At 38.2% G+C, this 25,644-nt stretch overlaps 1 protein-coding gene and 1 long non-coding RNA gene across 2 annotated transcripts in view; both read right to left on the reverse strand.

Annotated features, from left to right (window-relative positions):
* The window catches only part of LOC141363888 (uncharacterized), a 111,026-nt gene that overhangs the window by 32,416 nt on the left and 52,966 nt on the right, over window positions 1–25,644 (reverse strand). The window lies entirely within an intron of this gene.
* LOC129413376 (taste receptor type 1 member 1-like) overlaps window positions 1,036–25,644 on the reverse strand; it is a 43,478-nt gene continuing 18,869 nt past the window's right edge. Inside the window, exons 3-6 of the mRNA XM_055167092.2 lie at window positions 19,879–20,625; window positions 13,670–13,882; window positions 13,466–13,586; window positions 1,036–2,289 (exon numbers count right to left, since the gene is read on the reverse strand). Of these exons, the coding sequence (XP_055023067.2) occupies window positions 1,355–2,289; window positions 13,466–13,586; window positions 13,670–13,882; window positions 19,879–20,625 (2,016 nt within the window). The 3' untranslated portion in view covers window positions 1,036–1,354. The remainder of the gene's footprint in view (window positions 2,290–13,465; window positions 13,587–13,669; window positions 13,883–19,878; window positions 20,626–25,644) is intronic.

Genomic DNA, 25,644 nt, shown 5'->3' on the forward strand with positions numbered 1-25,644 from the left:
TGTTATTTTATTGTCCACTCAAGTTGCTGCTTTTGAAATGTACCCCCAAATAATAAATAAATAAATTTAAGTTACATTTAAAGTTACTGTAAATGTATTAAAATCATTCATCTGCTAAATATTATATAGGTTACTTAGTAAACTACAAATTGTCTTTTAAAAGTTAAGATTTGTGTTATTTTTAAAAAGTACAGTATATAAAAATGAGCAAAGCATAGCCACATAAGCATTGACGGGGATCGAACCCAGATCCCTGCATGCGCTGCTGAGAGCACTAACCACTAGGCCATCATTTCTAACAGTGTTTTATGCTTTCATGTGATCACTTTAAAATAAGACAAAATATTTAAATTTAGTTTCGGCATGCAAGGATTTAAAACATAAGGACTTTCCAACTATTTTATGGGTTTGTTTATTGCAGCAGTATTCTAATTTTCAGTCAGTAGTACATTTTCATACATTTTTATCAAAAATTACCGCTTTCTCTTTAACTTTGATCGATTTGATCCACGCTCGACCTCTAGAGCTGCTCAAGAATAACGTGCACGCGCAATTATCTTGACTAGGGAAATCTGGATCACATTAGTTGGATTGCGTAAGCTTCATTTGCCTTTTTTGAAACCGCTTTAGCCTCGCCTCATTTGTTAGGTTAATTCAAGTCGAGTTTGTAACTTTAATCCTCGCTTTTCCAAGCGAGTTTTATGAAATAGCCCTCTGGTGGCCAATAGACAAAATGACAACATAAACATCAGTTGAGGGCTGCAACTCCACTTTTTAAATGACAATATCCTGGCCAGACCACTGTTGTCAGTGATATAAGTATTTGAAATGAACATGATTTCTTAATGTCTAGTGGCATATCAGGGCCATTTTATGATAAATTGATATACATTTCTTACATACTGTTCCTTTAAAAAATGATTTAATGTTGAATCTACACTGACCAAAATTATAAATGCAACACTTTTGTTTTGTGTAACCTATCTCAAAGTATTAATAGTACTGAGAAAATGTTTAGTTGATGAAGGCTTTTATTTTGTCAACAATAACAAAGAAAACAAATGTAAGTGATTATGATAATTACACGATTTTTATTTAAACAAACTGATAATAACATGGCAATAAAATGAGATTCCTCTACGTAAGACACATTTACACTGTGATGCCTCAGGCTCAAGCTACAGTCAAAGGTCATAGTTTCACTTTGGCTGAAATATTAAGAGTAAGAACAACATAAATAAAATAGAACAACTTCATGGATATGTTAAATAGCAAAACCCAAGATGCCAAACCCCTCCACCGGGAAATCTCACACCAAGCTGAACTTAATAGTTGGTAACATTTCCATTGTGATTCAACTTCTACTAATGGTTTGTGTGTAATTCTGAATAGTTGTTTGAAAGTATGCAGCAGTGTTTTTCTTCGGTTGAAATAACATGATGTAAGATTTTGGTATGAAATAGCTGAAGAGAATTCCATATATACTGCTTATCTGGGCAAGTGCATTCAAAAGCAGGACATATTTGCTTTTGAAGCTGAGATATATTGTGAAATATATAATCCAGCTCAGATAGTACATAAGCAGACTGAAAGTTATTGATTTGGCCTCATTGTAACTTTTTGGCAGATCTCTTCCCATGTAAGAAAATGAGATGCACAGGAAACCAAGAAACCAACTTATGAACAAAACAATGCTGATGGTTACAGTGTTTCTCCTTTCACAAATAAGCATAGTTTGGTCATTAAAAGTAATTGAGTCCTTGACGGGATCGTCAGGTGATACAGTTGCCCATAATACACAAGAAATGAAATGAATGAAAGAAGACGACATAATGAAGAGCCACTGGCCGTTGTGCTTTACCCACAAGCTGTGTAATTTAGGGAACTCTGCAGCCATTTTGAAGACACAAACGATTTGAAAGGAACGAACGGTCAAACAAGAGAGACAGATAGTGAAGAAAAATGTAAATATAAAATTTCTCAACACACAATGTACAGATGTGGGTTGTCCAAAGAAAAAGAACACACTTATGCTAGACATTGTTAAACACGCTAACATTAGGAAACACATAGTGCCGCCAGCAGATCTCACCACTGGTGTGTTGTAATTGTAGGCAAAAAGACAAAAGATGAAAATAAGCAGAGCAATGAGGCATATAGTAGATAATATGACAAGAATGGAGGCAATGTCTGTAAACTGTAGATAGACAACAGCACGTGTCTTACAGGTTGTGCTGCCCTCATCAGACCATTCACTCTCTGCACATGGAAAACAGGTATAAGGGTCTCCTAAAAAATAAACAACAAGAAAAGAGTGTGGACATCTGAATTTTATTGTTATATGTCTATGTTTTAAAATGAGCCATGGGCAAATACATAATTTAACACTATTGCTGAATATTATCTAAATAAAATTAGAAACAGTCTCATTCCCCCATGGATTAGTATTTCGAGTCATAGAAATTATAATTGGATGCCTCATAGACATGGTGCTGAAACGATCACAGCACTGCTGCTTCAGCTCTGCTTCTGTGCTGCTCAAACACACAGGTTGAGTGCTGTAACCTGTTAACATCAGCGCTTAAAGATTACTGCTGCAAATACGGAAGTTTATGTATGCATTTCTGTGAAACAGGACTTAGCAGTTATGTGTCTGAAACTGCCAAATGTAGCATCTATTTACATACCTATGGTCTGAGGTGGTGCCAACGAGTGGGGGTGGGGACTAATTTGTATATTCACATCTATGGTCCAAGCTGTGCAATTGAGTAGAGGTGGGGACTAATCAGCGTATTCATATACGCACAACCGGCGCAACGTCATAGAATGTCTCTGAACAGGTTCACGCCCACTTTTGGGGGAAATCAGACTAGATCTTCCATTGGCTTTCATTCAAAATAGCGGAACAAAGGAACCTTCGTACACAGCCGGCAGGCGTAAATAACTCATGAAATCACTCAGATTAAACATGTTGAGTAATTATCTGTCCACCCTGCATGCCATAGAGTGCGAAAGATACATTAACATATTTAATTTGGTCAATATAAAAACATGTCTCTTTCATTCTCCCAGCATCAAATTTGTGTAACAACGCTCCCTATTGGCCAGAGGTGTCTTACCCGGACATTTACTCGTACCTCATCGAGTCAACAGGGAAGCAAGTGAATGATTTTACTTCATATTTGAAAGTTACTTCGTATTTATTTAGTATGTCTTTATATTTAGAGTAATGAGTGCATTTTTCCGTCGAGTCATACAACTAACTGGCTTAGCGATATTTCCAGCAATCACTGGATGGCGTTGTTACACAAATTTGACGCTGTGAGAATGAAAGGGACATGTTTTTATATTAACCAAATTAAATGTGTTAATGTATCTTTCGGGCTCTATGGCAGGCAGGTTGGACAGATAAATACTCGTCATGTTTAATCTGAGTGATTTCATAAGTAATTTACGCCTGCCGGCTGTGTAAAAACGTTGCTTTGTTCCGCTATTTTGAATGGAAGCCAATGGGAGGGCTGCTTTTTTATCCCCCAAAAAGGGGCGGTGACGAAATTTACAGTCAAGTTCCCGGATGTGCCGGTAGTCCGTATATCCCCATATTCTAAAAGTTACATTCAAGAGGTTTTAAAGCATGAAGAAATTACTGTGACAGGTAAAACTTTTATATATGCTATTATGATGCTCAAAGATGAGTTTTAAATGATAAAATTCTTGACTACAAAGAGACTTTAAACTGATGTCAAAACTGGATTAAGATCGCTCAAGATGACTCGTCAATGGCAGGAGAAGAGTTAAATAAACTCCTGGCTCTTCTCAGCTGTAAACAGCACATCCAAGTGAGCTGATGAGTTTTTGTAAGTAAATGATTTCTAATTTAAACATTTTAAGATATGATTAAAAAAATAAGGTTGGACAAAGACAAATCTGTCCAGTTGATGCATGATTCTCTACTTCTACAAACAAACAACAGTTACGCCGATTTTTGGGAATGATGGATTACTGCAGATGTGGCCTTTAAAAATGCGTCCGGTAATTTGTCCCACATTTTCGCAGAATCTTGTGAGTGCCTTTCTTACAAGTTGTGTTTAGCTTTACAGAATATACATCAGGTGGCACAACGAAGCTATACTAAATTTCTCTTAAACACTCAAAGGTTTTTTTAAGATTGTATAATATGTTTATAGATTATTAAATTACATTTCAAAAGTCGAGATTTTTTATTTTACTTCACATTATGTCATAATTGTGAGAAAACATCCACAATTAAATATAAATTATAAATAGTAATAGACACAAATATTTACAGTACTGTATATGGTAATACGTACATTTGAAAATCTACACTATTCAACATTTTAAGTAAATCCAAAAAGCTCATCAAAGTTGTACAAAGACAAAAAAAGGGTATTGGTCAAAATGTTTCGACAACGTTTATGAAAGATTTGTATTAGATGTGCGCATCATTACATTGGGCGCATCCGGAGATAATAAGCGCATGCAGAATATTTAACATTGTTTTTTTAAACAGCAACTGAAGTTCTTGTTTGCACTAGAGATGCCCGGTTGGCGGTTACAGCCGCGGACTCCGCGGATAAACCACGGATCGGGCGGATGACGTGAAGAAAAATAATATTTTAATTAAATTCGTGCGGGTGGCGGATCGACTGCTTGTTATTAGCTGTGTCCTTCTAAGCATGTGACCTTAAAAGGTGAGCACTCTGTCTTTCAAGGTGGCAGTCTCAGAAGTTCGCGAAGAGAACTGAAATGAGACGGTCTAGCCTTCTGAGGACCCATAATTTGCGTCACCAGTTGCACGCGCCCCCAGTAGGGCCCACCGCGCCTGTCAGCAAAAAACAGCGGAGACATTTCTGACTTATTAAAATAAATATGTAATCAGAAAAATATTAATTTATTTTAGAAAATATGACACATTGATGTAGACTAAACTATTCAACAGTATATCAAATTAATCAACCTTATTTTAAAATATACGCAAGTAACGCAACATAAACAGAATAATATTAACACAAAACATAACTTAGTTATAATACTAAAACAGTGACAAGAAAAAGTTTTCTAATAAATACACACTTTTATTTAATAAAGGTTTTAATTGTTTGGGATAGCCTCGGATGTTAAGGATCCATTCGTTCTATCATTAACAGCGCGGAGAAATGAGGACGCATTTTGAGGCTTGATTCTAAGCACCCTTTGAATTGGGACACAGCTATCAACGCCCGCGAATGAGGTACGTGGCAAACTCAAAAAATTAGAATTAAAAACAAAGGAAATAGAAGGTCAGAAAAGGGTTGCCTGGAATACGTTTTACAAAGTGGTAAATCAGGATGACACCAGTGCAGGCTATGTAATTTTTGCATATAATTTAGGCTATTCATTTATTTATTTATTTTTGTCCCTGTGCGCCGATCGGAGACGGAGTTTACTGCTGATATTCTGAGAGCTTTCTAGTCTCACGGCTGTCATCAGCAGGGCCTTGCATCACCCAGTCAGCGGATGGCGGGCGGGTGCGGTTTTGAAAACTGGTCAGAAACGTTGGTGTGGATGGATGGCGGACGGATGATGAGTTTTGTGATGCGGTTGCAGATGAAATAATAGCCCATCTGCGCATCTCTAGTTTGCACGTAACTTTTTTGTACAACTGTTAAGATGATTGTGCAACAGAGAATTTAGTGTAAGCTTACATTAAATACATGCCACTGCCAGGCAAAGTAATTTCTTTGTGATTTTTTACACACAATCATCCTACATAATGTAAATCCCAACATAATGAAAGGCATAAATCCGGGTTCTTAATTCAGTGCAGATATTTCTTGTGTGAGTTGTGTAATCCTAGAAAAATCAGGAACAGTTCATCTGTTTCATAGCTTAAAGGGACCCTCCCCTTTTTTGAAAATATGCTCATTTTTGAGCTTCTCTAGGGTTAAACATTTGATTTTTACTGTTTTGTAATTCATTCTGCCGATCTCCGGGTCTGGCGGTACCACTTTTTCGCATAGCTTAGCATAATCTATGCAATGATATTACGCAGTGCCCAAAATAGTCCCCAGCTATTGAAAGTTACCAAGGGGACTATTTTCAGGCGCTGCATATCATTGCGCATTCTGCAGCCATGTTACGACAGCAAAGTCCTTTAAAATTACGCCAGAATGAGAGTATAGTTCCTAGCCTATCGGCCTAGAAAAACAAAACTTTTAATTTCCCCTCGGTCTTAGTAAACGATGTAACTACAGAGGAGTCGAGTTTTGAATGGAAAAATTATCGAAACTTTGGTTATTTTTGAGTGTGATACTAAATGGTCTAATCAGATTCAATGGATTATGCTAAGCTATGCTAAAAGTGGTACTGCCAGACCCGGAGATCGGCTGAATGGATTCCAAAAAAGTAAAAATCAAATGGTTAACTCTAGGTGAGCTGGAAAATTTAATTTTGAAAATGAAAATAACCACCATATTTTAAGTACATTTACAACGGCTAAGTGTTGGGAAAAAAAACTTTTTGGTGCGTGTTGAACCTCAGGATGACATGCCCAGCTAACAGTAAACCCAAAATGTTTTTTAACTTTCACAACATTGTATTTAGGAAGCAATTAATGTAACATTGCAGCACAACGTCAGGTAATGTTACAGCACAGCTTTACATGTAATTTAACGCTTTGCATTTATCTTTTTGCCCTTACATGAATTACTAATAAATTAATATTTTAATTAAACAGTCTTAATGGATTAAGCATAAAGATTTTTTATGTATCATTTTTTATATATCGGCTTCTAGCAAATGGTTGATAATGTCACTTAATGGAATTCATACACATACTGTGGAAATCAGAAAATATGAACTATAATACTTTTTTTTAACATAGTTAATAGTTTTGTATATTAAATCTTCTTTATTTATTGAAGTTAAAATATTAAATTATTTCAGGTTTTAATTTTAACACAGGAAAATGAAATGTTTTTTGTTTTTAACAATACAAAATAACTAAAAGTAACAAAAATAAAGACGTGGGGGCCAGGGGCGTGTCTAGAAGGGGCACCGCCCCCCCCCCCCGGAATATGATTGGCCCCCCCTGGTGCCCCCCCTCCAATCTCATTGGGCCAGATAGATTTACTGTCAACCTGAAAATGCATACCGCACCATTGGACCAGAGAACTGTCAATCACTGTTTGATTTGAGACTCGCGCGAAGACGAAGCGAGAACAGTAGTTGCATGTTTTTAAAACAGGAGGAAAAAGACTCCATAGCCGTTTCTCAATACCAAGTACGCCAAACTCGGACTTGTGTCCTTCGTAGTTCGAACTTGCAAGTACAGACTCTGAAGAACGAACTCCTGACGCAAAATGCATTCTGGGAAACTTCGCTGTCATAAGTCCACACAAGTCTCCTCTGATGCATCCTCGATCAAATGGGCGGATCAAGAACACATCCGGGGATTTTATGTGAACTTGGGCTTGATGCAAACAGTGGCCCTGTCCCAAATGGCGCACTTCATTTGGACTTTCGGTCTCGTGGCCTTAAATTGGGCGTTCTCGCTTAGTCTACGAGTCCGTAGGGTGTCCCATCTGTCACTTTTACGCTTTGAAGTGTGCTCATCAGCGCCTCCTTTGCTCTCTTGATGCGGCCTTCAGCGAAGCCCGCACTGCAGCAGGCTTCGCGCACTTTACCAACCCAGAAGTCCTTGCGAAAGGGCAATCAGACCAATCAGACGACGGAAGGGAGGAGTTCACACTGACGGGCAACTTCTCTACCTATTTCCGGTGTGACGCTCGAGTCTGTCCCAAAATACGACTGCACCCACGTGGACTCGCATCAAGGGTCCCTAAAGTCTGGACTACGTGATGTCATCAAAGTGTGGACTCTGAGGAGGACCACAAGTCCGGAGTGTGCCATTTGGGACAGGGCCTTTGATTTGGAACAGTACTTGGTCGGCGACTGATGACGTTTCACAAGTCCACAAGAACACAAGTACAGACAAGAACGCATATTGAGAAACGGCCCATGACACCCACCACACCATTGGACCAGTTGTCAATCACTGTTTGATTTGAGACTCGCGCGAACGTGAAGACGAAGCGAGAATAGTAGTTGCGCGTTTTTAAAACAGGAGTAAAGAGACACCATGACACCCACCACACCATTGGACCAGTTGTCAGACACCCACCACACCATTGGACCAGTTGTCAATCACTGTTTGATTTGAGACTTGCGCGAACATGAAGACGAAGCGAGCACAGTAGTTGCACGTTTTTAAAACAGGAGGAAAGAGACACCATGACACCCACCGCACAATTGGACCAGTTTTCAATCACTGTTTGATTTGAGACTCGTGCAAACGAGAAGAAGGAGGACGCCCCGCCACAGACTTAACACTGGCACAAATCAAATAGATTTTCCATGATTACCATTTACATTTTATTTTATTATTTAAAACGACTTTATGTGCTTTTGCAAGCGCTCAGCAGCGCCTCTCTCTCACGCGCACGCTTTCTCACTGCTGTGTGCGGAACCTCGACAGTGCCTCTCTGACTCTCTGATTGAAGGTGTTTTCCACCTGGGTTCCTCCGCTGTCCTTTCACGTAAAAGTTAACAGTCAACAGATGTTACTGACAGAGAAGACGGTTGATCGAGTATCATGACTTAACGAAAGGTTAGTAGTGTTTTCACACACACACACACACACACCAGTTCTCTGTGCACAAGCTCTCTCTCCCTCCCTATGGTGTGGTATGTGCGTGCACGTGAATTTGCGCTGAATTGTCTGCGCTATACGCGATCTACAATTAAACTATCACTCGCATTTAAAATTAAAAGCGCTCATAAACACAATCAGATGAGAAGAGCAACCCTGCATGAGACACACAGGTAATCCGAAATCACCTCGTATCAGCTCTTCAATGTAAATTGTATCAGACAATGTCGCATTTAAATTACAACCCCAAAACAGAAAAAGTTGGGACACTGTAGAAATTGTGAGTAAAGAAGGAATGGAATAATTTACTAATCTCATAAACTTATATTTTATTCACAGTACAAAATAGATAACATATTAAATGTTGAAAGTAAGATATTTTGAAATGTCATGCCAAATATTGGCTCATTTTGGATTTCATGAGAGCTACACATTCCAAAAAAAGTTGGGACAGGTAGCAATAAGAGGCCAGAAAATGTAAATGTACATATAAGGAACAGTTGAAAGACCAATTTGCAACTTATGAGGTCAATTGGCAACATGATTGGGTATAAAAAGAGCCTCTCAGAGTGGCAGTGTCTCTCAGAGGTCAAGATGGGCAGAGAATCACCAATTCCCCCAATGCTGCGCTAAAAAATAGTTTTCTGAGCTTCTCAGAGAAAAATTGCAATGAGAGTGAAGTTATCATCATCTACAGTGCATAATATCATCCAAAGATTCAGAGAATCTGGAACAATCTCTGTGCGTAAGGGTCAAGACCGGAAAACCATACCAGATGCCCGTGATCTTCGGGCTCTTTGACAGCACTGCATCACATACAGGAATGCTACTGTAATGGAAATCACAACATGGGCTCTGGAATACTTCCAGAAAACATTGTCAGTGAACACAATCCACCGTGTCATTCGCTGTTGCCAGCTAAAACTCTGTAGGTCAAAAAAGAAGCCATATCTAAACATGATCCAGAAGCACAGGCGTTTTCCCTGGGCGAGGCTTATTTAAAATGGACTGTGGCAAAGTGGAAAACTGTTCTGTGGTCCAACGAATCAAAATTTGAAGTTCTTTTTGAAAAACTGGGATGCCATTTCATCCGGACTAAAGAGGACAATGACACACCAAGTTGTTATTAGCGCTCTTTTCAGAAGCCTGCATCTCTGATGGTTTGGGGTTGCATGAGTGCGTGTGGCATGAGCAGCTTACACATCTGGAAAGGCACCATCAATGCTGAAAGGTTTATCCAAGTTCTAGAATCATATGATCCCGTTCAGACGTCGTCTCTTTCAGGGAAGACCTTGCATTTTCCAACATGACAATGCCAGACCACATACTGCATCAATTACAACATCAAGACTGTCTAGAAGAAGGATCTGAGTACTGAAATGGCCAGCCTGCAGTCCAGATCTTTCACCCAAAGAAAAGATTTGGTGCATCATAAAGCGAAAGATGCGACAAAGAACACCTAAGACAGTTGAGCAGCTAGAAGCCTGTTTTATACAAGAATAGGACAACATTCCTATTCCTAAACATTGGTCCTCCTCCAGCTGTTCCTTTATATGTACATTTAAATTTTCCGGCCTCTTATTGCTACCTGTCCCAACTTTTTTTGGAATGTGTAGCTCTCATGAAATCCAAAATGAGCCAATATTTGGCATGACATTTCAAAATATCTTACTTTCAACATTTGATATGTTATCTGTATTCTGCTGTGAATAAAATATAAGTTTATGAGATTTGTAAATTATTCCATTCCTTTTTTGCTCACAATTTCTGCTGTGTCCAGCTTTTTCTGTTTTGGGGTTGTAGGATTTTAGCAGTATAAAGTAACAGCTGGTTGGATTAAACACGAGTTGTTATTGGGTCGTGTTTAGTCACAAGTCTTCCTTGCAGTGGGGAACCTTCAGGGCCTTCTACGCCTTCAGAGAAGGCCTAAAAAAATTAATAAAAATATTTTTTATAATAATACTAATAAATAATAAAGTATTCAATAAAATATGTTTTTACATGTTTAAATTTATATTTAATTTAATTTAATACATGTAATATATTTTCTCTCATCTATGTTCTAACATTAAGCTTACTGTCAGGTTCATATCCAATCAGAATCGTCTGTCTCTATTAAGGCCCGGTAAACTGGCTCATTCATTGGTTAGGACTTCAAGAATCCCAAGGAAGGCCAAGCTATGTGTTTTGGTGTGGAGAGTGACGGGCAAATCGACCAATCACGCTTTGATTTCAAGTGGGCGGGTAAAAAACAAAGCATTGTAAGCCTTCATGAAGTCCTAATCATGCAACAAGCTGGATGCGAGCTGCCGTAAAACACCAAAGAAGAAGAAGTCCTAATCATAGACCGTCTAATGGCCCGAATCTCTGCGGTGAGAGTGGTTGAGGTAAATGGCAGAAAACGTGATTGACGTTGTGGCTAGTTTGATAGGGCTGAGGTAAAAACGAAATTACTTAAGCGGGTACTCGTGAAGAGCACAGCCGAGAGATGCGCGTGCAGCTGCGCTGCGCATATCAGACGTGAACACGAGAAAAATAATGGGTTTAATTATACTTTCACTTCCTGACAGTTTTACTTGAGGATAGTAATGACTGCAGGCGACGCCGAATTACATACAATATAATTACCTAACTAAATCTCAGAGAATGCAAAAACATTCACCGGGGCTCGGGCTAGGGATTTTGCGAGCCCGCAAAATATAACAGTTATAAGCCACAAGGAGGTGCACTGAGAACGCAGGGTGCTATATTTCCCCTTATGAAAAAAGACTAACAAGCTATCCTACAGCTAAATATATATTTACAAAAAACAAAAATTAAATGCAAATTTACAGAGCAGCAGAGTCTGTATTTGTGTTTATCAGTTAGATTAAAGTAATTTTAAACTTTAAAACTGCATTTAAAGGCAAACGATGCCTATTCTGTAATTTAACTTTGCGTGCTCAGAATTTTTACACGTTCACTGTATGATTTAACGAAATACGAATAGCCTAGTATTATATTCTGAATTTTAAAATTTATGAAAAACAAACTACTCTCAATTTATTTTGGTGTTTTTTCCCCCATGCTCACTTGTCTCCATTTTCCTGTTTTTAAGAATTAAGGCGGTGTAGTAAGTAGAACCTATCCATTAAATTTGTGACTTTCATTTATTGCGCCTTGCGTAATTGCGCATGGAGAGGCATTTGCACTTCATTGCATATTTTGAAGGCCCAGCTGAAGTACTCACGGTTCGCCACTGCTTCCTTGTTGTCTGACAACAGAACAGATAATATGTAAAAAAATCTCAATATATTCAATAAGAAATAACAATAGCTGTGTCATATTTATAGATGTGAATGATCAGAAATGTATTTTTCTCAGCAAATAGTACATTCTGAATGCAGAAATAGATAATCTGAAAACATTACCTTAGCTGTTCTTGTTTGTTTGTTTGAAAGCAGACGGTCTGTTCTTTCATTTGATATATTTGTAGGTTTATAAATTTTTTCCTTTTTTTGTTTTTACTTTTGCTAAAAGACGATGCTGAATAAAGCAGGGTTTGACTACTGAATTATCTCTGCTTGTCAAATTTTAGACCATCATCAAAAACAAAGCCCAAGTTCTTCACCAAAGGCTTTGCAGAAAGTGATAAACTATTTGACTAGGAGAGTCAGATGAACCAAAACTATGATTTCAGTTTATTTTCATTCAAATTGGGAAAATTTTAAGATAATTAAGCTTTCACATCAGAAAAGCAGGCTCTAAGTGTTTCCAGCCAATTAATATTAGGTTTAAGGGGTAAATAAACTTGAGTGTCATCCACATAGCAATGGAACGACCTGAAAATAGACCCTAATGGGAGCATATATTGATCTGCCTCATATCCATTTTGCTGTGCTCACCGATGACCATTGGTCTGTCAAAAATAATTTTTATACCAATCAGACAAAAACTCTAGAAGTTTGAAAAATGACATCATATGGATTATGGATGCATCTGAATTCGGCAAAATAATTTTGTATCTAGGACTTAAGGATCAGTAGTTATGAGCATGAACATAAGTGGAATTTGAACTATTGGTGGCGCTAAAAGGTTTAACTCTTTCCCCGCTATTGACGAGTTATCTTGTTAATTAAGAGAAAACATTTGCATGAAAAATGTGTTCCTGATGAGTTTTTATGTTAATCTGTAATACTGTGATTATCCACTGGTGGATTACTCAATTTATAAAAAAACTGAAGCAAAAAATGTATTTACTAATTTTACACTCCGTGCATGTTTTGATAATTGTTCTGAATCTGATCTCTAACAAAATTCACAAAAATTCAATTATTTCAGTTTTTTGCAAAAAAATATTTTTTTTCCGAAAAATACCCATATTTTAGAGTTTATAAGAGTTTATTTGTCTCTTTGTTTGAAAGCACAGGGTCTGTTGTTTCATTTGATATATTTGTATGTTTATATATTTCTAAAAGAACATTTTCCTGGAAGGAATTTTGTGAAACTTTTGTGAAAGTCACAAAAAATGCTGGCAGGCAACTTTTCAAAAAAAAAAGCTGGCAGAGAATGAGTTAATTTAGAGACTCCAAAGTTACTATGACAGATCAGACTGTCCTCTATCTATAACTTTCCTATGTATGGTTCTATAGGCTGTCATAAACTTCCATGGTGGAAGAAGAATAAGAACACTTACAGATACAATAGGGGACTTCGCCCCTTCCGGCTTGACTCCTAAATATCAAGGATCTATTACTCACAGTTTAAAGTACTTACGAGAATAATCCACATAAGTGTTTTGTGGGCATTTTTTACACCGAAAGCAGCAAGCATGCAATCCCTCATGTTCTCTGGAATATCCCTCCATACACTCAACAGAGCAGTTTGAGAAAGGAATCTTGATAGAACAATAAACACTGTTAAAAGAATATTAAAAAAGACAATCTAGCATAATACATAAAGCTTACCAAAACAACTTACAGAAGTATTGTTACGCCAGGGCATGAGTGAGTTGTTGATGGTAAAAATAGTTTCTGGATATGTGTCATAAGTGCCCACCATCTCAATCCATGAATGATTTGTTTCAGTGTGCCAGAGCACTACAGCATAACTGATGGTTGGATCACCATTAACATCATATTTCACCTGACGTCCAATGAGTGGAAAATCCAAGTTCTTAATTTCTTTCAGAATCTATTGTGATATGTAATAATAAGAAATGTTTTAAAAATGTGTCAAAAAATTATATAATATATTGTTATTACATTATTATAAATATATTTATACATAGACACACACATAAATATAAATATTTTTGTCATGCTATTTTATGGCATAAAGATTTTTTACAGACATAGTGTTTAGTTGTGGACAAAAAATATTGGCACCCTTGTTAAATATGAGCATAGAAAGCTGTGAAAATAAATCTACAATATTTCTCTTTTGCTTTAATTAAAAAAAAATCACAAGAATACAATGTTTTATTTAAGGAAAACTATTGAAATTTGGGGGGTTACATTATTAAATAAATGTTTTTCTAATACAAGCTGGACACAATTATTGCCATGAGTAAAAAATCTCTGAAGTATATTCCCATTGATATTAAAATTTTCTTAGCACACCTAGTTGACTAGAAACATATTATTGTCAAGTCATGGCTTCACATGGGAATAAATAATGAAGTAACACAAAGGCAAAATCCCCTTAACCATTAATTACAACGGGTAAAACCAATGACTTCAGTTCTGATGTTCAGCAAAAGATTATTGAGCTAAATAGAAAGTGGCTTTAAGGAAATAGTTAAAACCATAAAAACATATTTCCACAATCAGGGCAATAATGAAGACAATTTAATCGATTGAAGATGTTGCAAATCTGCCTGAAAAAGAACTTGTGTCTGTATTGTCTTAATGCTCAGCAAGGAGAATAATTTGAGCGGACAAAGACTCTCAAAAGATCACAGATGGAGAACTTCAAAAATCAGTTTAAACTTGTCAGAAAGCTTTAAAAAATAAAGGAATATAGCACCACCATCACCACAAGTTGTTTGAGGAAACCAACATCCCAGCAGAAACAAAATAACATAACACCATAAGCAAAAAATACATTATGACCATTATTTCAATTATTTATTTCTGGCGGACAATTTAGATTGTAAATTTAAAATGTAAACATTTGACTAGTAACAGAAACCATGTTTAATTAAATGGGTTGATACATGTGGAAAGCTGTAACAGGTAGAATTCCCGTACTATTTTGATCTGCAATAATTTTATTTTGCCATAATTTGATCATCTGTCGCAAGGCCATACAATTTTAAGTTGGCCTTGGAATAGGGTGGACCTGAAGGCCTACATCTAATTTAAAATTACTTAATTTTACAAATATAGTACTGGTTAAATTAATTACATTATGGTTTTTAAGTCATGGGTTGAATAATTTTCAGATGAGCAAAAAAGTGATGTGGGAAAATAAGAACAAATCAAGAAATTACAAGCATATAAAATATAGAAAAAACAAAGTTACAAAAAAGTAAGATCTAACAGTATTGATTAGGTAGAGAAACAGTATCAAATTAATATAACACTGTTTTCATTCTATAAATTAAATATAATTGATCTTTTTAAAGCTATAAAGGTGATTTTCCTTTTGTTTTCTGTAGTTTGACTAACATAATGACTCAAACATAAGCATTTCTTATAATAGGAACTGTCCCTTTAACACCGGTGGAGAAGCGCTGATCTATACACCGACACATATGATCAACTGCTCATTTATAACAAACGACTGTTTTAATGAGAATACTTGCAGAGACTTTGGTATTACAAGATAATTTTTGCATATATCTCCTGTCAAGCCCAAAGAAACTGTGTTTGCGTGATTTTTAAAACACGTGTTTCCGTGCATGGACTTTTGAGTTTGTGTGTGTATGCACACTGAAAACAGTTCACTTTAGGATCTTTGTTGCTCCAATAGTGTAAAATCGCTTAAATGTTACTGTAAACGATAAACTTTCTTATTAACCGTATTAGTAGCAGAATGTTCTTATTAACAGCATTTCATGCAATATTTTGCAGTTTTACCATATTGACATTAGCGCATTTAACAGCAGTAGTAACGTTAGACCAATGTGACTTACAAGCAAGGAGTATGTCCACCATTCGTTCCAATCCATTCCAATTAAAAAATATTTCAGGTCACTTTGCAGTGTCAGTCTGTGTAGGCCTAAATATGTTGTTTTAATTGATTGACGCCTCAGAATTCTACAGTTATAGTTTGACAGCGTTTTGTGTCTTACACTTGACTTTTCATCCCGAAGGCAGTCGTTCTACGCATCTTCAACAAGCATGTGAAGCATATGACGAAGTACACAGAAAAGGCGGATGACATCACAGTAGTGCGAGAGCCGTTCGAAAGCAGAGTACTTATGACTTCTTGATTCATTCTTGTGATACTTTGATGTCACCTGCCTGTCGGTTTTTGCAGTGCAGCATAAACTCAAACAAACCTATTGTCTGAGATACATGACGGCAAAGGGCGCGTCAACAAACAACGCGCTCAAACCCTACCCCCTACCCCCCCAAATGTTTTCACATCGAATCTACACGATTCACGTGGGTCACCTGTTTTGGCTTTAAAACGGCGAATTTAGCCGAAAGGTGAGGGATTCTCATGCCTGCATTTTTAAAAACTTTGTGAAAATAAAAAAAATGCTAGCGGGCAACTTTAAAAAAAAGTAGAGTGTGTGATATTAAGCAGCACGCATGAGGAGATAATCACAAGAGGAGCGAGAGGCTGCGGGCACAGGATGGAGCAATGTCAAGGTTCATGGTCCGTCAGTCGTCTCCAGAGGCTCATATGGTATGTAATTATGTGGATTTTTAAAACTCAAATATAGTTGATAAGAAAGTGATTCTATTAAAAGAGATAGTACAGGTTTAGCCTAACAATCCACATATATATCTCTCCAGTGCTCTCCCTCTGTTCCTGTGTCCCGCTCCCTCCCGTCTCATAATGTGTCAATCATTTCTGATGGGTTTCTTATTAAATAATTATGGATTATATTTCTTAACAAAACTATGGTTCATTGTTGGCAAAATGATCATGATAGTCTTTATATTTCACATCTATGTGGTTCAGTCTTGTATACTTATTAGGCATACTTTGCTTTTCATTAAATATTTAGGCCTAAGAAGTTGTATGAAATATATTTATCTAAATTTATTAATTAGTTTCCACTATTTTCACCAGAAGTCTTCATTTCAGGGGTAATTTTTTTTCAAAATTCTCTTCCGTGGGGGACCCAGGCCGCCACAGCAGCAAGCAGGCTCCTGATTGGTTAACATGGCATGAAATCCCGCCAAAGTAAAAACTTTTCAAATCGGGCGTCAGCCGCAAGTTCGCGTCAACTCAAAATGCACAAAAAGCACCATTCGAGCGTTTCTCGCCAGCCACTCAATTCGCGCCGTTCGCGTGAACTGGATGTGCAAATGGTGCGTAATCGCGTGTTCTGCGCCACGCCAAGACCTCCAGACGCGCATCAACGCGTCTTCACATTGACATAACATTGACATCACTCGCGCTTCACGCCTCTAATGCGGCTGGTGTAAAAATCACTCGTTCTGATTTTGTTCCTGTCGTGTTCCAGTCTATCCAGTTAAGTCTAGTTCATTGTTTTAGTGTTAGTTAAGTGTAGTCCAGTTTACTGTTTGTTGTTAAATATAGCATAGTCTAGTCTTGTCAGTGTTCTGTTTATCCTGTTCAATGTTAGTTTTGCCCCATCTTGGGTTTTTGTTTTCCTGTTTTGTTGCAAATAAAGTCTTGTGTTTTCTACATTGTCTGCACCTAGGTTCATTCTCAACCATTCCTCACAGAACGAATGTAGCATATCAGAACCCAGCAGACTTTATGGATCCGTCCTTTGTTGCCCACCGCAGCTGCTATGTCCACCGGCTGTTTGCCCAGAAGTTCCTGGACGAGGCTTGTCTAGCCGGCCTCAACGGAGAAGAACTTAAGGTGATCTTTTACGCCTGCCTCGATGAACCTCTCGGCTCCAGGGAGGTGGAGATGCTTAAACCCCTGGACTTCATTGACATGGTCCGATATGTGGTGAACAAATCAGAACCCAGGGTTTCACCTAAGGCTGCACCTCCATCCCCTATGTCTGAGGGTTGTGTCAACGGAGTGATGACACGGGAGGATCCGGCACTCACCACCTTGAGCTCCGAAAGCTCTGTCTAGCGTATCAGCCTTCAGGGAAACGTGAGCAGAAGATATCATGGGAGTCGGCGTCCGAGGGGTCCTCCTCGGAGCCTGCCACACTCATCACAGTGCCTCCCTCTTCTGCCATACTTTCTGCACCCTGGCCTAGGAAGAAAAAAAGGAAGAAGGGTATCGCCACTCCTCTGCCAGGACTCTCGGCTCTCCAGCCAGCTGCAGCCTCCCCTGTCTCGGCTTTCCAGCCAGCTGCAGCCTCCCCTGTCTCGGCCCTCCAGCCAGCTGCAGCCTCCCCTGTCTTGGCTCCTGTCTCACCTCTGCTGCCAGCCGCAGCGCCCCCTGTCTAGGCTCCTGTCGTAGTGTCGCCACCTGGTGCAGCACCCCCTGTTATCCTTGCCCCATCCCTGCCACAGTTTGCCCCATCTGGACCCGCCTCTCCCAAAGCCCCCACTAAACCCACCCGGACTCCTTCAGCCACACCCAGAAAGTCCAGGATTTAACCTGGACCACCTCCCATGAACTCTTTTGTTCCCCCACCCCCCTCCCTTGTTAGTTATTTTTATTATTTAACCCCAACCCGTCATTTATGCCAGTCTGCCATTGTTATTATTTTTTATGTTTTTTTGGATCTTGTCTGTTTGTCAGTCCATCATGTCCCGTGCTTAGTGTCCCCTGAGGATCGTCTGGAAGCTGCTCCTTAAGGGGGGGTGCTGTCAGGATCCTGTAAGAATCTTGTCTTGTATTTTATCTAGTCTTTGTGGCAGGGTTCTGATAGTACCATGTTTTGTGTGGGAAATGTGTGGCCTCTGTATTAGTTATATTTGACCACGTATTTGCCATGTCACTTTTTACCCACTCCCTTAACTTTTATTTTTTTCACCTGTTCCCCTCATTAGTTCTCTCTGTTTAAGTCCTTGTGCCCATTGTTCTGTCTACGTTCGTTCTGATTTTGTACCTGTCGTGTTCCAGTAATATCCATCCAGTTATGTTTAGTTCATTGTTTAAGTGTTAGTTAAGTGTAGTCCAGTTTTCTGTTTGTTGTTAAATATAGCATAGTCTAGTCTTGTCAGTCTTTTGTTTATCCTGTTCAATGTTAGTTTTTCCCCATCATGGGTTTTTGTTTTCCTGTTTTGTTGAAAATAAAGAATTTTGTGTTTTCTACATTGTCTGCGCCTGGGTTCGTTCTCAACCATTTCTCATATCATCTTCAGATTTGAAACAGAACATGGTCAGACCTGTGGCTTTATCTGCGGTGCATTTCTAGATTGCTCCAATGTCCTGCAGATTTTAGCTTCAACCCTGATAAAACATGCCTATCTGTAGTTATCCTAATATCCTAATCTGTAGTTATCTAATATCCTAATTAGAGCTGGAGCTAAACTATGCAGGCACTCCAGGACCGACGTTGCCTACCCCTAGATTATATAAAATACCAACAAATAAAAAGTCAAAACCTGACTTGCTCTGCTAGAAATCTTATAATGGGTTGTGGTTTAATCTTCCATCAATACATTGGTAAAAAACAAACATCAAACGCAACAAGAAATGGGTCACTGCAGCAACATATGGAGGAAAAATCTAGGATCACTTGCCATCAGACATTATAATACAAGACTCGGAGCTGTGACCCTTGCAAAGGGAGGTAGCAAAGAGGATTAAATGAAGGGAGGCCAATAATGGTGGTCAACGTCTATTTGAGAAAAAAATATGATGTGACTCCCCCCCTACACTCAAATTTTTTTATCAACAAACCATTGAATTATTTTTTTTTAATTAAAGCTCAAATGAAGAAACATTGTAGATTTACTTTTACAGCTTTCTTTGCTCATTTTTAACAAGGGTGCCAATAGTTTTGTCCACAACTGGATGTAACCTTGATGATAAAAGATGATAAAATTATTGACTAATGGGACTTTAATATAATGCATAACACTTAAAAGATATATATTTTAAAAGGATAATAAATTACTTACCATGTATGGTTTAACGGTTATGTTTTTGCTGCATTTATTCATGTTGCACTGCAGAACTTTATGTAATGCATGAGCCACGGAATACATTGAAGCATAAATGCCGAAAGAAAATGAGGGATTTTCATTTATTATATCTTGTGCAGTCAACAATGCACCTTCCTTACATTCTTGATTGCATATCGTACTCTGTACTTGACTCTCAACATCCCCATTATTATCTTCATTAGTTATTGCTTTGACTTTGTAAATGTACTGATCAAATCCAGGCAATGACAATAATCTCTCTGTAATGCCAATTATTGTTCCAATCTTCTCAATTCCTGGCTCTTTTGGAAGCTGCTGATTCATAGACCATGTTTCACTTGCAATCCAGACTTTGTCTTTGATGTTATTTGCTATGGCAGCTATCACTATATTTTCTGCATATATTGGCACAGCGAAAACCACAATGACATTAATGTTTAGCATGTTGATATTTTTAAGTGTTTGATTGTAGTTTCCCTGGATTGTAAGAGTCTCCTGATAGGCCAAACAGATGCCAGTATCACTAGTATACTTGTAAAAAAGTCTTAGGCCATCTTCACTGTAATTGTCTGGGCCTCCAAGAAAGGCAACCCAGTTCCATCCAAACCACTGAATGATGTGAATAATCATCTGTATCATGTCTTTGTTGCTAGGGACTGTTCTTATAAAAGTTGGATACTGAAGTTTATTACTCAATGCATAACTAGAAGCTCCATAATTCACCTTTGGAAGAAAAAGAAAACATTTTAATATGCCTAACATTGTGATATAAAATGCAATATATTATATACTCCGGTTCAAAAGTTTAGTACATTAAAGTAATTTTTTAAAATAAATTAATCCTTAAAATGCTTAATTAAATATACATAAAAAATGTAGTAATATTTTACAATAGTAGTACTTACTGAATAATAGAATTTCAAATAAAAAAATGCTTTTATAAATAATGGCAAAGTTATATTTTCAACAGCCTTTACTCTTAAGGCTACGTCAAAGGTGCTGTAAGCGAATTCACGAGTTTTAGGCCATAAAACATTTTTGTTTCATACAGTAAACATCTCCTCACTATCTGCTAGCTGCCTGTCCTCTGAACACACTGTTAAAAAACGCGGTCTCTGCAGACAGCCCAGGCTTCACAAAATGCAACACGAAACATAACAAAGTGTTCCAGCCAATAAACGACAAGAAGGATTTGGGAATTGGGGTTGGATGCATTCATGACTCTTTCAGAAAGCACGACAGAGAGGGGGAGGAGTTAGCTACGCTCCGTTTAGTTTGACAACACTTCGAATGTCAACAGGAAGGGACGTCACACAAATTTGCTTAGAGCGCCTTTAACATGGCACCAGAATACGGCTTTCACAGCCATATTTTATGTGGTTTTAACAGCAGTGACAACCACTTATAAAACCGGATACTATAACCAGTGTTCAGATTTGCTTCATGTTATGCGCAGCGGACCTTCAAGACTGCAACACTGTAATGCAATATCTTTCATGGTTGTGTTAGGCTTTTTAATGTTCTTGTTTTCATGTCTTTAATTTTAAAATTTAGTAATGGCTCCTAGCTTGTGTCATGATGCCTTTGCTCCTCTTGTTAGCCTCAGAGCTGTCAAAGAATGTATACTGACAAGAAAAGAAACTCAATAGAATGTTCATTTGCAACACCAGCGCACAGCAGCAGCCATATGCCCTTGCCATTTTGGGTAAAAGTGAATCGGCAGTCCAGTTGGTTCTTTCTGTCGCTATGGCATTATCAGCTGCTTTGTTTAAAAAAATGGCATTATCAGCTGCTTTGTTTAAAAAAAAATAAACATACATTAAATCTGAAATCCAACCTAAATTTTGACATTGACAACAACGAATAACGTACAATCACTAGAGTGAGCATCAAATCCTAACAGTTTATTATACAGACTTTGTGTCTTCCTTTTTGTTTTACAAAACCTTTGCTCTCTAGAAACCATTTATCGTAAGTTCCTGTTTATATTCTTTTAACTCTTTCGAGAAAACGCTTCCCTGCCAATAACGACTTTTTCAGGCAATGGTGTTTGGGCCACACACTGTTCTACGGTTTCCCCAGAGGTCACTGCAGCCCAGAAATCCACGTCAGAACTTTCCTGTCACAGCCAAGATGGCTTCCCCTGAGTTCCCTATGCATCCTGTCATGGCCACGAAGGCTTCCCCTAAGTTCCCTGTGCTTCCTGTCATAGCCAAGATGGCTAAACCTGAGTCTTCTGAGCTTCCTGTCAAGGCCAAGATGGCTAAACTTAGGTCTCCTGAGCTTCCTGTCATGGCCCAAATGGCTAAACCTGAGTCCCCTGAGCATCCTGTCATGGCCAAGATGGCTAAACCTGAGTCTCATGAGCTTCCTGTCACACTATGATGGTTGAACCTAAGTCCCCTGAGCTTCTTGTTATGGTCAAGAAGGCCTCCACTAGAGTTCTCTGTGTTCCATGTCCCAGCTAAAATGGCTGCGGCCTGGCTTCCTGCCCTGCCGGCTCCATCCTGCCTTCCTGTCCTACCAGGTCCTCCTTGTCTTTCTGTCCCGCCAGGTCCTCCTGTGCTCCACAGTCCAGGTCCTCCAGTGTTCCACAGCTCACTGCTTCATGGCCCATGTTCTTTAGTATTCCACAGACAAGGTGCACCATGGACCTCTGTTCCCACTGCCCAGGTCCTCCAGTGCTCCATGGCCCAGGTTCACCACTGCACTATGCCTCTCTGCTTTATTGCCTAGGTCCTCCAATACTCTACAGTCATAGTCCACTTCTAAGCCATGATCCAGGTTCTGTTCCCAGTGACAGGCCTGGGCCTCCATCCAGCCCCCAAGACAACCCTCCTGGATTTCTTGTTGATTTTTTATGTTTTGTTAGGTCGTCGTGTGCCGCAATTCTTGAGGGGGGAATCTGTCACAGTTGTGTTGGGTTCATGTTTTCATATCTTTTATTTTGAAATTTAGTATTCCATATTGGCTTATGTCATGATTCCCTTGCTCCTCTTTTTAGCCTGTCCACATGTCATCGTTTGACTGATTCCCTTGTTTCTTGTATTTTTTCTCCATTGGTAGTTGTTGTCATGTGTTCCCCATGTTTATGAATTTAAAGCAGGGGTGCCCAAGCATGGTCATGGAAGGCAGGGCACACACCTGAAGCAGCGAATTAAGGTCTTACTAAGCATACTGAAAACTTCCAGGCAGGTGTACTAAGACAAGTTTGAACTAAACCGACCCTTTAGGACCGAGTTTGGGCACCCCTGGGTTAAGGCCTATTGTTCCATGTTAGTTTGGTCATGTATTGGATTTATGTTCCTTCTGTGGGTAAGTTTGTAGGCAACTTTCAAACTATGTCAAGTTAAGTTTACGATAATTTTGTCTCTTTTTGTTTTATATTAAACTGCAGTCTTTGGTTCATATTTCAACTTACCTTTAGTGGACTTTGTTACTACAACATGCAGATGGAACCGTGTTATGTTGTTGTACAATGCTAGGCTGTAAGTCCAATGTGAAAATAATACTTAGTTGACATAAAGGTATAATCTTTAATATTTATGAAGAAGGAGTTAGTTTAGGTATTAAAGATACAGTGTCTCCCCTTGACAGACTCTGCACAGTTTGGTTTAGGCAGAATGAGGATAAGGCACTCACAGGTGGGTAGAGTATCCAAAATCTGTACTCAAGTAAAAGTACAAGTACTTATACAAAAATGTACTCAAGTAAAAGTAAAAGTATCAAATCTAATTATTTACTTGAGTAAGAGTAAAAAAGCAGTATCATTGTTCTACTTATATACAAGTAATGCAGCCTATCTCAGTCCTGCAATGGGTACATTAACATCACATAATGTGTCATTTGAGAAAAAATCTCAAACACACACACACACACACACAGATGTTTTTCTGACAGTTAACTCTGTATTTATTTTCCTGTTCATAACACAAACTTGTCAGCATCTGCCTTTAAACATGCAAACAGTAAACAAAAAAGAACGTGTCTGTTTGTTTGTTATGTTTTTATATGAATAGGTTATTTTCATTGCCATTAAAGTGCAATTACTGAAAATAACCAGGACCTTGATAAAAATTATCATTTTTGAATTTCATATGGAACTTTTCTGTTTGTGCAAATCAACTCTACATTTATTTTAATATACATGTTTCTTTAAAATCATACTTTATTCTTTCATTTGTATTCATTCATTCTTTAGGAAGGATTGTTTAGTAATGTGCAGATGTGAACGTGCTGTTTGTATGATTTAACTTACACTAGATTTTGTCATCGCTTAAGAGTGCATATGGCAAAAAACTGGGACAGTGTGTGAAATGACCATTAATAGTGTTCAAATAGACATTACTGTGACACCACTTCAGGTTGGATCTTGAATTCCTGTACGCTGAGATGTCAGCTCGTTTATTGAACAAAGCATGCATCGTAAAAAGTACCCATCCTTAAATTTACTCTTAAAGTACTAGTTACCCAAAAAAAGTACTCAAGTAAATGTAACAGAGTAAATGTAATTCGTTACTACCCACCTCTGAAGGCACTGGCCGGCAGTGGTGGACGAAGTACACAAGTCATGTACTTGAAAGATACCCAAGGTAAAATATTACTCCAGTAAAAGTAGAAGTACTTGCTTAAAGTGTTTACTTGAGTAAACGTACAAAAGTATTTACCTCAAAATATACTTGAGTACAAAAGTACTGGGATTTATTATGTCTGTATCATTTTTGTCACAAAACTCAAATTATGTGAAAAAAACTCTCTTGGCTCACCAATCTATTAATAGAAGGACATTAATTAATCAGACACTGATGTCTATTTAAATTATCATAAGCCTAAAGCCTTAAATCCAAAAGGCGAGAGAAGGAGGAGGAGAGAATGCACCGTGACTGAGAGTATCGCGAGACTGTGGGTGAGATCCAACATGGCAGCGTGCTGAACACAAACAAACAAACATTGGATTACGACTTCATTTATCAAAACAACTTTCGCTATACTACTGGATAACCAACCTTGTCAAGACTCGGATACCTGCTCAACTTCATCGACAGCTATTTCTACAATTTGGACACCATGTCAGAACCAAACAAGAAAATACGAAAATGGGACTCATCAACCCAAACAGACGAGGAAGTCACAGTCGAGGTCAGTGTACTCGCATCCATAAATTCCAAACTTGCCATACTCGAACTTCTGCATACAGACATCCGTGGTCTGAAAGCTAGTCTCGAATTTTCTCAATCGCAAATCGAAACTTTAATGCAAGAAAACGCCGGACTAAAAGCAACTGTATCACATCTCACCACTCAAGTCACAAAACTCTCCAACGAAAATCAAATTATCCAAGAAACCATATTGGACATTCAGTGTCGCAGCATGCGCGATAATTTGATATTTTCAGGAATAAACATACCTCCACAAAACACACCCGACGATCCAGAGAATGCAATAAAACAATTCATGCACGACTCTCTTAAACTGCCTGCAGCAACAGTTGAGGAGATAACGTTTCACCGAGTTCACCGTCTACCGTCCAAAGACCCCAAAAAACCACCTTCAATAATTGCTAAATTTGAACACTACAAACACAAAGAACTCGTTAAAAGCAGAGGAAATCGACTGAAGAACACAACATATGCGATGTACAATCAGTTTCCCAAACAAATTCAAGACCGCAGACGAAAACTATTGCCGATAATGAAACAGTTCCGCGAAGAAGGGAAACTAGCTACATTATCGGTAGACAAA

This window comes from Misgurnus anguillicaudatus, chromosome 5, assembly GCF_027580225.2.
Source record: "Misgurnus anguillicaudatus chromosome 5, ASM2758022v2, whole genome shotgun sequence".
NCBI lineage: Eukaryota > Metazoa > Chordata > Actinopteri > Cypriniformes > Cobitidae > Misgurnus > Misgurnus anguillicaudatus.